The following is a 12,846-nucleotide window of genomic DNA, read 5'->3' on the forward strand; positions in this document are numbered from 1 at the left end:
AGAATCGCATGATCAAGCTTGGCAGTCGCTGTCGGTCCCATCGTGGTCATCTCGTAGTAGGTTTCTGTGAAGCGTGTTCCCTTCGTGACGTCACGGCTATTTACAGGCAAATGTTTTTACCGAGAATTTTACTCGGTCGTTTCCGGCAGTGTTCTACGGGAGTGATGTTTTAATACTTTTATGAGGCATTTTCGTAATTATTGACTTACATATCGGTGTAAAATATTATTGCAGTGAATTAAGAAAGCATTTAATTGTGGAATTTGAAATTTTAGTGTATGGTCTGGCACAGCACTTTAAGTACACATGTCACTATGGTCTCCACACCTAGCTAAATTTGATAGCACCTTATTTTTAAGCCTTTCAAGATTTAGTTTTTTTATATTCTGTAAGTAGATATATATAATTATAAGAACGACATACATATTTCCTCTAGTTTTACATTAACGCTAGAGAAACAAGGAGAAAAAATAAAATCAGCTCAAAAACATCACAATACAGTATATTAATATTATAATCAATGATGCCAAATACTAACAAATTTAATTAATGAGCATTGACACAGTTTCCAAAAACATGTATATCATGATTAAAAACTGCCAGGCCTATATAAATAAATTTCCCAAAATTAAATACAAATGAGTTCGTCAACAATGACTCGGCATAAATGGTCATTAATAAAATGGTTATAGTAAACAGGTATTAAACCGAAAGCAAAATTCTGGTTGGATAGGTTATTAGTGTGGCAGGGTACCATGTAAAACGTTACACACAGATCTAACTATTTCTATTCACACAACCTGTAACAAGTCACTGAAGCTCCACTGAGGAGATTTGAACCAGGGAACCTGTCTGAAGGTCAACCGCTTTACCAACTGAGCTGAAGGGACAATTTCCTTTAGTCGTAGTTAGTAGGTTTCGGTACAAACACAACTCTGGTACACTGGTTTAGACATACTGAAAAACAGTCATGGCAGTCTCAACACAGGGTTCATGGGTTTAAACTGGACACAAAATATTGTTCACAATTTTAAAATTTTTGTCTTGGTGTACAAATTCCAACAGAATGCAACATAATTTTTTTTTTAACATACTCATTCTCAATTAACCTTTTATTGGTAAAGTTATTATGTACCTTTGCCAAATTAAACTGAAGTTTAAATCTGGGAATTTGGCAACGGCAGTTCAAACTTTGCTAACATCTAGCCAAAATTTTAAAGAGTAGAAGATTAGTAAAACCGTGTTGTTCAATTTAGTGGGTACATTTGCCAAATTAAACTTCAGTCTAATTCTGGGAATTTGGCAATGACGGTTCAAACTTTGCTAACATTTGGTCAGGATCTTAATAGAAGATTGGTAACCCCCTCACCCCCACCCCAAAACACATCCATCAACATTAATCTGGCTACAGATTTTGGAAGCTATCTTAACGCTACGATATTGTAAAATCATTGTAAGCTATCATAGCTAGAACAGTCTTATGATATCATAGCGCTAAGATATCTTCAAAAATCTGTACCCTGGATGTTATTTCCTGGCAGATTTCACAGAAATGCAGCTTGCAACGAGAAATGTAAAGACATTAGATGCATGACCATTACACAAGCTCAACTCAAAAACTTGACATTGAGCTAAACACAAAATATCAATCTGACCAATAAATGAGCGTTTTGTCTTTCATATGTAGTACAAGTACAAATATATGCTCAAATTATGTACAGCCTATGTACAAAATCAGCTACAACAACCAAAACGTAACAACGCTTTTTAAACATACATCTCTGAAAGATCATTTCTTATCATGTGTACTATATATTAGAAAAATATTTCAAATAGAATTCAACTCAATATGGATATAAAATAGAATGAAGCAGCCATCATGTTTCATACTCCGAGACCACATAACACACACATTATGCACCACAGGACAATTTCTATGAATGTTCATATGCTATGTCATTTGATTAGCAGAAATCACAGTAACTAATTTGATTTAAAGCATAGACCCTAACTCGGAGAAGCTGAACATCTCGTAGAATCTGCATGGGATACCAATTTTACTTTCCTAAGATGGTTAGCAATTCCAGCTACGAGTTGGTTTCATATTTCATCAATGCTACTACAGACGTATGCTAAGTACATACTACCAACTACCATGACAAAGTTGGCCAACTTTCTGCTCTCACGACTTGTCCAGTTTGCTAGTCTCGGCGCTCTCACAACTAGACTTTCATCGTATAATACATCTACAACCGATTAGTTGTAAATCTTAGCGCACCCATCGTAAGATGGCAGTTGGGAAAATTTCAATGCAACTGTAGAGTTGGCCAACTTTGTCATGCCAGTTGACAGTATGTTCCTAAAATTACAATATGTGGATATACAGATTTAGAGCAAACGAAGGTTCTGAAAATATATTTAGAACTGTATTGTATTATGTAATTTCATTATATGCTTCGACGTGTCAAAGGTCAGTTGTCAGATTAGCAGCTCAGAGTCACATGCTTTGTTAACATAACATACAGTGTAATGATAAACAAGAAACCTGTACCAGACTGTTCTCTACTCTCAGCTGTACAGTCAGTGTGATAGACAAGTCTTACTGGTCTGCTTTGTAACTCAGCTGAGATTCGGCTAACTTGATTATAGACTCGAATATGTACTAAACATCCATATTTATATATATATATATATATATATATTTGTTGTGTTTTTTTTGGTTTTTTTTTACAAAAGTAGATAACAGTTATACAGCGGTTGAACTTTTTGGCCGATTCTTGCCTCGCCGTTGAGCGAGACGTGATGCCCCCACTGGTTCCAACACTGGTTTTGGTGCATTGTTGAGTGCTTTGAAGGTAGCTGCCATTGCACCCTGAAAAGAAAACAAACCATATAGCCTAATTTAATTATCCTAAGAGAAAACCAAAGTGATTTGTTTAGTTTTTTTTACGAATACTCAGCCGTTGGGCATGGCAATTGTAGTTATTTACTAGCCCAACACTGAATATCACTAGCCATGGGAGTGGGGCTACCACAATCTAGAAGCCCTGCTTTTTGCTTTAATCCAACCCATCCTTGAGAGGAAATGCAAATTATGAAATAGGCTGAGAGGTCAGGCTACATTGTGTTTAATATTATTTAGTAGTACATTTTTTGAATGGAAGCTTAATGACTCGAGCAGTGTCATAGTGAGATAGGTGTTACCTCTGTATGCGAATACCACAAATCCAAATAAAATATTCAACTGATCTTCATAGTTCTAATTTTACAATATGCCTTGGTATAGTGGACATGTCAAGGCTGTTAAGGTTCATGTCTCAGTTGAGGCAATGGGGCATTTTTTATGCCAATACTCAAGAGTAAATGTACCACTAGGCTCAACTGGAAGGTATAATTTTTATTTTATTTTATTTATTTAACGACACACTCAACACATTTTATTTAAGGTTATATGACATATTGTTAAGGACCACACAGATATTGAGATATGAAACCCGCTGTCGCCACTTCATGAGCTACTCTTTCCGATTAGCAGCAAGGGATCTTTTATATGCACCATCCCACAGACAGGATAGCACATACCACAGCCTTTGATGGTCGTGGTGCACTGGCTGGAATGAGAAATAGCCCAATGGGCCCACCAACAGGGATCGACCCTAGACTGACCACGCATCTAGTGAGCACTATATCACTGGGCTACGTCCCACCCCCGGAAGGTATAAAGCCACATACATTATGTACTGGTGCTGGGTATACAGGCATGGGTGATAACTAGTGACGAGAACGTCCATGTTAAGTACTCGCATACTGATAGAGAAATATTACAGATTTATCATCCATCTCATCATCCTCATCCATAGGTGTCTTTTGATCTCTGTGTTACCCTCCCCCCCCCCCCCCCCCCCCCCCCCCTGCAATCTAATATTACATGGATGCCATACCTAGTATGCTACTAGATCTGACCGTATTGCTATGGCTGAATAATCAGGACTAGCTCTAGCACTCGCCAATTGCGAATTTGAAAACAATTGGCAAATTTTGTTTTAATTTGGCGAAAGAATTTCAAGTATAAATTGATATTTTGTTACAAAATAGCTGGGTATGTATAAAATTTTGAAGTTTAATATATAATTTGGCAGAATTTTCTGCCGATCCAGAGCTAGCCCTGATAATTAAGTTGTTATTGATGCAGCAAGTGCTTACCTTAACGGTCTGTGCATCTTGGAGGTGCAGTCGCAAATGTGGTAAGTTATCACGCTGCGCGATCCAGGGGTTGTTTAGAACTTGTGCCGCAGTCAGACGATTATGAGGATCAACGTGAAGCATCCGTGTCACCAAATCCTGATCAAATAAGGAAGGAAGGAAATGTTTTATTTAACGACACACTCAACACATCGTATTTTTAATGTTATATGTCGTCAGACATATGGTTAAGAACCACACAGATAAGGAGAGAGGAAACCTGCTGTCGCCTCTTCATGGGCTACTCTTTTTGATTAGTGGTAAGGGATCTTTTATATGCACCATCCCACAGACAAGATAGTATATACCACAACCTTTGTTACACCAGTTGTGGAGCATCGGCTGAAATAAGAAATAGCTCAATGGGTCCACCGACGGGTAGCAATTCTAGACCAACAGCGTATCAAGCGAACGTGTTACCACTGGGCTACATTTCTATAACAAATGCACTTGGCAAACCATTAGGAAAAGGTATGTCTTGGTCTAGTTAGTGTATCAATCACAGCAATTTATTTGTGTACATTAATCACATATGTTGACATTTTATTTTGTGGTTCTAACAGGACATATTGCATATAGGATTTGTTGTTTGTTGGAGGGTGGGGTTAATTTGCTAAGAAAATAAATCTGAATGCGTGGCAGTGAAGAAACAAACCGGCCTCGGTGGCATCGTGGTTAAGCCATCGGACTACAGGCTGGTAGGTACAGGGTTCGCAGCCCAGTACCGGCTCCAACCCTGAGCTAGTTCTTAAGGGTTCAATGGGTAAGGCCACTACACCCTCTTCTCTCTCATTAACCACTAACCAACTAACAACTAACCCACTGTCCTAGACAGACAGCCCAGGTAGATGAAATGTGTGCCCCGGACAGCGTGTTTGAACCGTAATTGGATAAAAGCACGAAAATAATTTGAAATGAAATGAATATTACATTTACATAAAGTTGATTGAAAAGTTAGATATCAATCAGAGACAAACATTACTCGACAAAAAATAAACAAACTTGTGTCATGAAAAGGAAGGGTTTTATGTGAGCTTTTCATCTAAGAACAGAGTCAAGAACAGTTTCGAGTATTGCCAAGACATGGGATTTCAGGAAGATCCAAATGATGATTCTCATCTCTTGATATATACTTGCCTTAGCAGCAGATGATACAGAATCCCAGTTCCCTCCCGCCAGAGTGAACTTTCCTTCTCCAATTCTTGCCAGAATGTCACTGGGAGTGTCGTTAGGTCCATTTGCAAATGGGGTGTGGCTACAATGAATTCAGTTAACTGGTTAGTTGTAGAAAAGGGTTTATGTCTACAACATCAGAAGAAATTCAGATGGTAAAGATACCAGTTTGCAAGTTATCATGAAACAGAAAAACCAATGGTTACAATGTCCATGAATAACGGGTATGGTTCATTGTTTACAAACATAAGATATGCTTATTAGTTCATAAAAAAGAATTTGTTTTACCTGTAATGTATATTCTAATACAATGAGCTTTTGCACAGTATAAATTTTGTAAAAAAATTGACCGAGTATTTTATGGCAAGTTTGTTTTGTTTAATGACACCATTAGTGCACATTCATTAATCATCAGCTACTGGTTGACAAACATTCAATAGTTTTGACATAGTCTTAGAGAGGAAACACGCTACATTTTTTTCCATCAGTAGCAAGAGATCTTTTATATACACCATCCCACAAACAGGATATCCTTTGATATACCTACCAGTCGTGGTGCATTGGTTGGAACGAAAAATACTCCAATGGGCCCACCGATGGGCACAGGTTGTGATGGGGAAAATGCAAGTGTATCGAGGGCATCATGCACCTTAGGAGAGCACTCTACTCCTGAACTATATTCCTCCCCTCAACGTAACAGTGCAATGGTAATGAAGTAGTCCATTAACTGTTACTACTAACCCAGCCAACATGGTGTACAACAGCACTCCGAGACTCCAGATATCACAAGCCGCGTCGTATCCCTGTCGCTTCAATACCTGAAAATAAAGCAGCATATCTCACTTTCAAAACTCTACAATCTCCAGTACACTTCCTACATTTAAACATTTACAACAGATCATAAAGTTCAATTTTCTTCCTCTGATGCCCCATTCTTCAATTTCCTTTTAGATTGTATTTGCAATCACATTAAAATGCATTCAATATAAAATAGACAACTTCTGGTGAGGAGCTACAATTGAATGTGACTGATGATTTCCCATTTAAAATGACTACAGTGAAGGAAGGAAATGTTTTATTTAATGACATACTCAACAGATTTCTGGTTATATGGCGTCAGACATATGGTTAAGGTCCACACAGATATTGAGAGAGGAAACCTGCTGTCACCACTTCATAGGCTACTCTTTTCAATTAGCAGCAAGGGATCTTTTATATGCACCATCCCACAGACAGGACTGGCTGGAACGAGAAATAGCCCTATGGACCCACCGACTGGAATCGATCCTAGATCGAGCACGCATCTGGCGAGCGCTGTAGCACTGAGCTATGTCCCGCCCCTGACTACAGTGATGCACATGCACTACACAAAGATAAATATAGTTTTTTAGTTGCCCATCAAATGACACCTTGCCTGAACAAAATGAATACGAGTCACAACTCTGTCCACAGAAAGGGATCTGTCTTATGATTACTCTACTGATCTACATTCTACTTGAAACACATTATGGATATCTTGGGTTTTACAAGAAAACAACGCAGAAAACTTTATTCACCTGGGAAACAGTGTAAATTTACCTCAGGTGCGACAAAGTTTGCTGTATAGCACGGTGTCATCAGAAGACCATTATCTGCTCGCAGCTGCTTTGCAAAGCCAAAGTCACATATTCTTAAGCTTTCTGGGGAGCCACTGTCCTCAGTGTATAAAATATTGGAAGGCTTTAAGTCACGGTGAACTACCTGCAAGATAAATAGTTCATTAACAAAAGTATTAAAATACCTTAACTTTTGTAAAATATAATTTAGCACATCCTGTTGGTTTCCACAGGCTTAAAGCAGTGAACCACCTGCAAGATAAATAGTTCATTAACAAAAGTGTTAAAATGTTAAAAAGTGTGAACCACCTGCAAGATAAATATACATATGGAAATTAATTAAGCAACACCCATATTTGCTCAGACTGAGCAACTTTAATGAACTGGTGCATGAAATGTGTCAGAGATTTCCATACCTTATGAAATTTTTAGTGAACAGAAAGGGATGAGGAGAAACATAGCCAATAATACCATGACATTACGAATTTCACTGTGGTTGCACAGACTTAACTGTCAGTACCATGCACACATCTAGTTCATGAAATTGAAGAATAATGTCTGTCAAGTGCAAATATTGACTTTCCATCAGTATCTCGTGTAACCTGCCTGCACACGAACAACTGCTTCAAGACACCTCCTCATTCCTTGGATCAATCTCTGGATTTGATTTGGAGGAATCCTGTTCCAATTATCATGCAAAGCAGCAGTCAATTCATTGAGAGTCTGGACAGGTGGGTCTCTCTGTCAAACATGACGGCCTAAAATGCCCCACAGATGCTCAATGGGATTGAGATCTGGACTCATGGCTGGCGATGGAATGGTCTCAACAGCATTCTGTTGCAAGAACTGGGTGACAGCATGTGCTCTGTGAGGCCTGGCATTGTCATGCATGAAGATGGGTCTTGTGGCTAGAGGATGATTATCAAAATGGGGGGACAAGGATCTCCTGTTGACACTGAGGCCCATTAAGGTTACCACGAATGGTGATGAGGTCCATCTTGCAACCCAAGGAAATGCGCCTGCATACCATGACTGACCCTCCCCCAAAGGGAACCGTCTCCTGGATATTGTGGGGAACCATGGCTGTGTTCCTTTGTCTCCCAACACGTGTACGACCATCCACTATATGTAATAAGAAACGACTCTCATTGGAAAAGTGAACCCCTCCGCCATGATGCAATGTTCCAGCGAACATGTTGATTACACCAAGCAAGTCGTGCTGCTTTGTGAGCTGGAGACAGTTTTATACGCTTGATGGGTCTTCTGGCCCTGTATCAGCTGATTCCTGACGGTCCTGTAGGAAATGGCTCTCCCTGGTAACCACTGTTTTTTTTTAAAGATGTGCTTGAGTCCCATGAATGCTCTATCCTCTCTTATTGTTGTCTTACGGGGTCTGCCAGGTCTTGGACACTCTTTAACATCATTGGTAGCCCTGTGTTTGTTCAACAGTCTTGAAATGATGGAAATATTGTCCCCAAGTTAAGGTCCAATTTGTCTGAGGGACATTCCTGCATTTCTCATGCCAATAATTTGCCACCTTGTAGCCTCTAACAATTTACGACGTGCCATGACAATTATGTTACTGAATATTCAATGCAAACTGACAGGAGAGAGTGTGACATGTAATCATTACAAACTTGATTTCAACACTGTTAAGGGTATGACATTTCACGTGCATTGTTCGTCGTTGCACATGCATTGAATATCTCCACAAAAGTCATGCTATTCAGCAAGATGCCACATGTCAATATATCATTCAGGAAAATGCTCTGTTTTCTTAATTCACAGAATTATAGGTCTATGAATTGGGTGTTGCTTAATTTATTTCCATATGTATAGTTCATTAACAATAGTATTAAAAGACATTATCTTTTGTAAGATATAATTTAGCATATCCTGTTGGTTTCCACAGGCTATTCTATAAAAGGCACTGAAGTTAATTAAGCCATTAACTGTGGCCGTTAAGTTAGCACACCATGAATGTTGTAATAATTAAACAGTAAGAGAACACCCCAGGCACTATAAACAACATAGTAAACTACTGGCAATACAGGACCCACAATGTTTTTATTACAATTTTAACATACTAATCCGTCATATTTCACAATTAGTTTCTAAATTTTTATAAACTGTATTAGTTTCCACTGTAACATACTACTGTATTACATCTAAAGAAAGAAACATTTTTTATACCTACCCCATTAGAATGTAGGTATTCAACAGTTTTTGTGACAATCTGCAAAACAGCACTGGCTTCTCTTTCAGAAAAAAACTTTTGCCGTAGAATTTTATCCAAAAGCTCTCCACCTTTCATCAGCTCTGTTACCATATACACTTTGTTCCCAATGTCAAACACCTGTGAAATAAATGACTCATGAATTGTCAAACACCTGTGAAATAAACAACACATGAATTGTCAAACACCTGTGAAATAAATGACACATGAACTGTCAAATATCTGTGAAATACATAACACATGAATTGTCAAACACCTGTTTAGTAAACAATACACAAATTGTCAAACACCTGTGAAATAAATAATACATGAATTATCAAACACCTGTAAAATAAATGATACAGTAGTTTTTTGAAAAATAATACATAAATTGTCAAACAGCTGTGAAATAAATAATACATGAATCCTAATCAAGACTTTACTTACACATTAACCATATAATCTATTTTCTTTAACACTCATTAAAAATATTCTTCGAAATTATATACCATGCAGTTTTTTAAAATTATTTAAAGTTGGTAAATATGCATCTAATTACTATAAACAGTTATTATGTGCAATGGATAAATGAATGTTGAATGACATTGTTGAAGTTTGAGGTTTAAAATGTACTAGTATGAAAGCAATTCTGAACATTTAGTTATAAAATACTAACATCTCGGAGAGTGATAATATTTGGATGATGACCAAACCGAAGTAAGATCTCCACTTCTTCTGATGGATCCCTTTTCATTTTGTCCATAATCTGTAATAAAACAGGAAACATTATTTTACTCTTTCCATTTAGAAAGAATTTACTGTCCAAACATAGAAGTCTACCTCAAGTCTACCGACAGTGCAAAGCACTGTTATACTAGTTTATTACGTAATATATATATATAATTCCAAAATACAACCAATAATAATTGGGAAGTAAATATACTATCTTTTGATCAGTTAATAAATTGGGTAATCAATATAACGGAATGTGCAAATGTGTGTAATTCTGCAGAGCTATTCTTTATACACGGATCAAATAGATAACCATGTCATATATTAATCATATGAAAACTGTCTGCCCTTTGTACTGCATCAGAACTTTGATCATTTGACACACCCCTCCCCTGAGCTGAAAACCCCCACCAATGTTATACTGTTCAATAGGGGTGTCATGATACGCATCTCACGATACAATATGTATCACCATACATAACCTGTGATATAATAGGTATCACAATACTTGATTCACGATGTTTCTCAATAAAACAAGTAATTGAATCTTGGGTGAAATAATTTGAAAATAATAAATAAATATAATAAAAGTGAAACACTGATTAAACAGTTTTAATGTCATTATGAAAACACCACATCACAGACATATTGACATAAGCAGGCACATATTCTGTCCACTTCACTGTTCTTCCTTGAAGAATACGAAATTAAAATATGAATCGGATACATAGTCAAAATATGAATTCATACACAAGCATGTATCGTATCGTCAGCAGTAGTATCGTGATACATCGATGCATTAGTGTATTGTGACACCCTTACTGTTAAAAAACATGATGTAAACAACACATACCTTCACTGCATAACTTAAACCAGAATTCTTATGTACACATCTCTTACATATGGAATAGGATCCAACTCCAATATCCTGAAATTCAAACCACGCAGCAGTCATTATTTACTTTTCAAATATTTGTTCTATAAAAAATTACTATCAGATGCATTTACCACAACAAAAAATTAGAGAAAGAACAAAGGCTGACTAATTTATAAAATACTGTAAATATTTATAAAATAAAGTTACTTTTTAACCGAAAATTATAGCATTCTTAGAATTATTACCATTCTCCAGTATCTACTTACTAAAACTGATCAGACTAGAAATGGTTATCTTAAATAAAATAGTTATTTCACTTTCTTTTTGAGACTTACCTCTTTGAGTTCATATTCATCAGAAAATGATGTCGTTTTCACACCTGGAAGCTAAAAACACATCAGGTCAAATAAAACTGACACACCAGTAAACAAAAACCTTTCACACTAGTTAATAGTAAAATATTTTCATGTTACACCTTTTAACAGGTTACACCTTTTAACAGTGCATTACATATTACTCACAAATTCTTATTTAAATTATAAAATTTTGTAAATCCAATGTATTTCTTGTAATTCCAAATACATTTTATACGAATCGAAAAAGCTACATACCTCAGGAACTATTGTCAATGTCTTTAATGTATGCGATGATCAGAATAAAGTCAGGGTACTGCATGTGCACACATCACCCTCAAACTTCGAAGTGTTCCAAAAGAACCAGTGATTAGCAAATGAATGCAATGAACTGTTTATAGTTGGGAATGTGTGATCATGCAGTAGAATGAGTTTCTAAAGACTGCCATATATAATGGGTGTAACCTTTTTAGATGTCCTTTTCTAACTTTGAAACTCCCTACAAAAATTCAACATCCACCCAATATAGCGAAGATGGGGGATTAAAACTTCAATAAAACTATTGGCCATCTGAATTACATCCTGTTATCAGGCTGATAAAACAAATTGTCAGCAGAAATTTACCGTGTTATGTTTCTGTCAAAATTTAGTCTTAATTTAAAACATTTGTCAATCAAAAACACACAGCATTAAAAAATGGCCTGAAATATAACAATTATTTTTTAATAAACAAAGCACATGTATGTATTTATAAACAATTTAGTCACAGTCTATTCAGCATATCTAAACTTCAAATTAATTTAGTAATAAGTCATTGGTCTTATACCACCAAACTCCATTAATCATAGCCATGAATACTACAACTCCTTACCGTTAAAATATAAAAGGAAGATGGGGAGATGGTATATACACTAACATCTCTCTTAACATTAATCCCTGTCCTCAGGGAAAATTAGCACGAGTAAATCATACTTGGGATATTTGTTCAGGCCACTGAATGATGCAGTACAACATGTTTAAATAACTTTTTTACCAAAAGACATAATTAAATATATATACTGGGAAAGGTAGTCATTGGTTTTTGAAAAATTCAGGCGAGTGGAAAATTGCACACCTCAATATGCTAAGGCGAGTGAAAAATTGAACTCTCCAAAATAAATTTAAAATAGGCAGTGTTGCTCAGATTGGATTTTGACTAGTACTTCTACAAAATTGACTATTAAACCAGTATTTCCCAATTTGTTCAACAAAGAGAAATACCAGTTTAATGACTGCATGGAAGTCACTCCCATGTTTTTAATGTTTAATATTTTAATAAAAGGACCTTCCTATTAGTTAAATGCGCTATAAAAAGTGTTGGTTTTTGTAAATAGTGGAAATAAATATACAAATTTATTTAAGTGCACTGTTTGTCGAAAGTAAATAGCACTGTTTTTCACACTCGTCAGATAGAAATTATGTGCGCTGTACGAGCGCGATTGCACACCTTAAAAATCAAGGTCTGAATGCAGTATAGAAATTGGGAATTTTTGGTGCCACTTTTTTTTGGGAAGGGGGCCTATGTTTGGACAACAGAACACCTGGATAAATTCCTGGTCCTACACAAACATCTTAGGATTGTTCATGACACCTTAAGTGGATATAAACCAGGCATGTGAT

The 12,846-nt window shown here is 36.5% G+C and overlaps 1 protein-coding gene across 1 annotated transcript in view; it reads right to left on the bottom strand.

Annotated features, from left to right (window-relative positions):
- Positions 1 to 496: 496 nt before the first annotated feature.
- LOC121370320 (ribosomal protein S6 kinase 2 alpha-like) overlaps positions 497 to 12,846 on the bottom strand; it is a 39,567-nt gene continuing 27,217 nt past the window's right edge. The window contains exons 13-21 of the mRNA XM_041495464.1: positions 11,170 to 11,220; positions 10,811 to 10,885; positions 9,902 to 9,991; positions 9,208 to 9,366; positions 6,994 to 7,155; positions 6,157 to 6,233; positions 5,380 to 5,497; positions 4,204 to 4,341; positions 497 to 2,872 (exon numbers count right to left, since the gene is read on the bottom strand). Of these exons, the coding sequence (XP_041351398.1) occupies positions 2,747 to 2,872; positions 4,204 to 4,341; positions 5,380 to 5,497; positions 6,157 to 6,233; positions 6,994 to 7,155; positions 9,208 to 9,366; positions 9,902 to 9,991; positions 10,811 to 10,885; positions 11,170 to 11,220 (996 nt within the window). The 3' untranslated portion in view covers positions 497 to 2,746. The remainder of the gene's footprint in view (positions 2,873 to 4,203; positions 4,342 to 5,379; positions 5,498 to 6,156; positions 6,234 to 6,993; positions 7,156 to 9,207; positions 9,367 to 9,901; positions 9,992 to 10,810; positions 10,886 to 11,169; positions 11,221 to 12,846) is intronic.

Source organism: Gigantopelta aegis, chromosome 4 (assembly GCF_016097555.1).
Source record: "Gigantopelta aegis isolate Gae_Host chromosome 4, Gae_host_genome, whole genome shotgun sequence".
Lineage (NCBI taxonomy): Eukaryota > Metazoa > Mollusca > Gastropoda > Neomphalida > Peltospiridae > Gigantopelta > Gigantopelta aegis.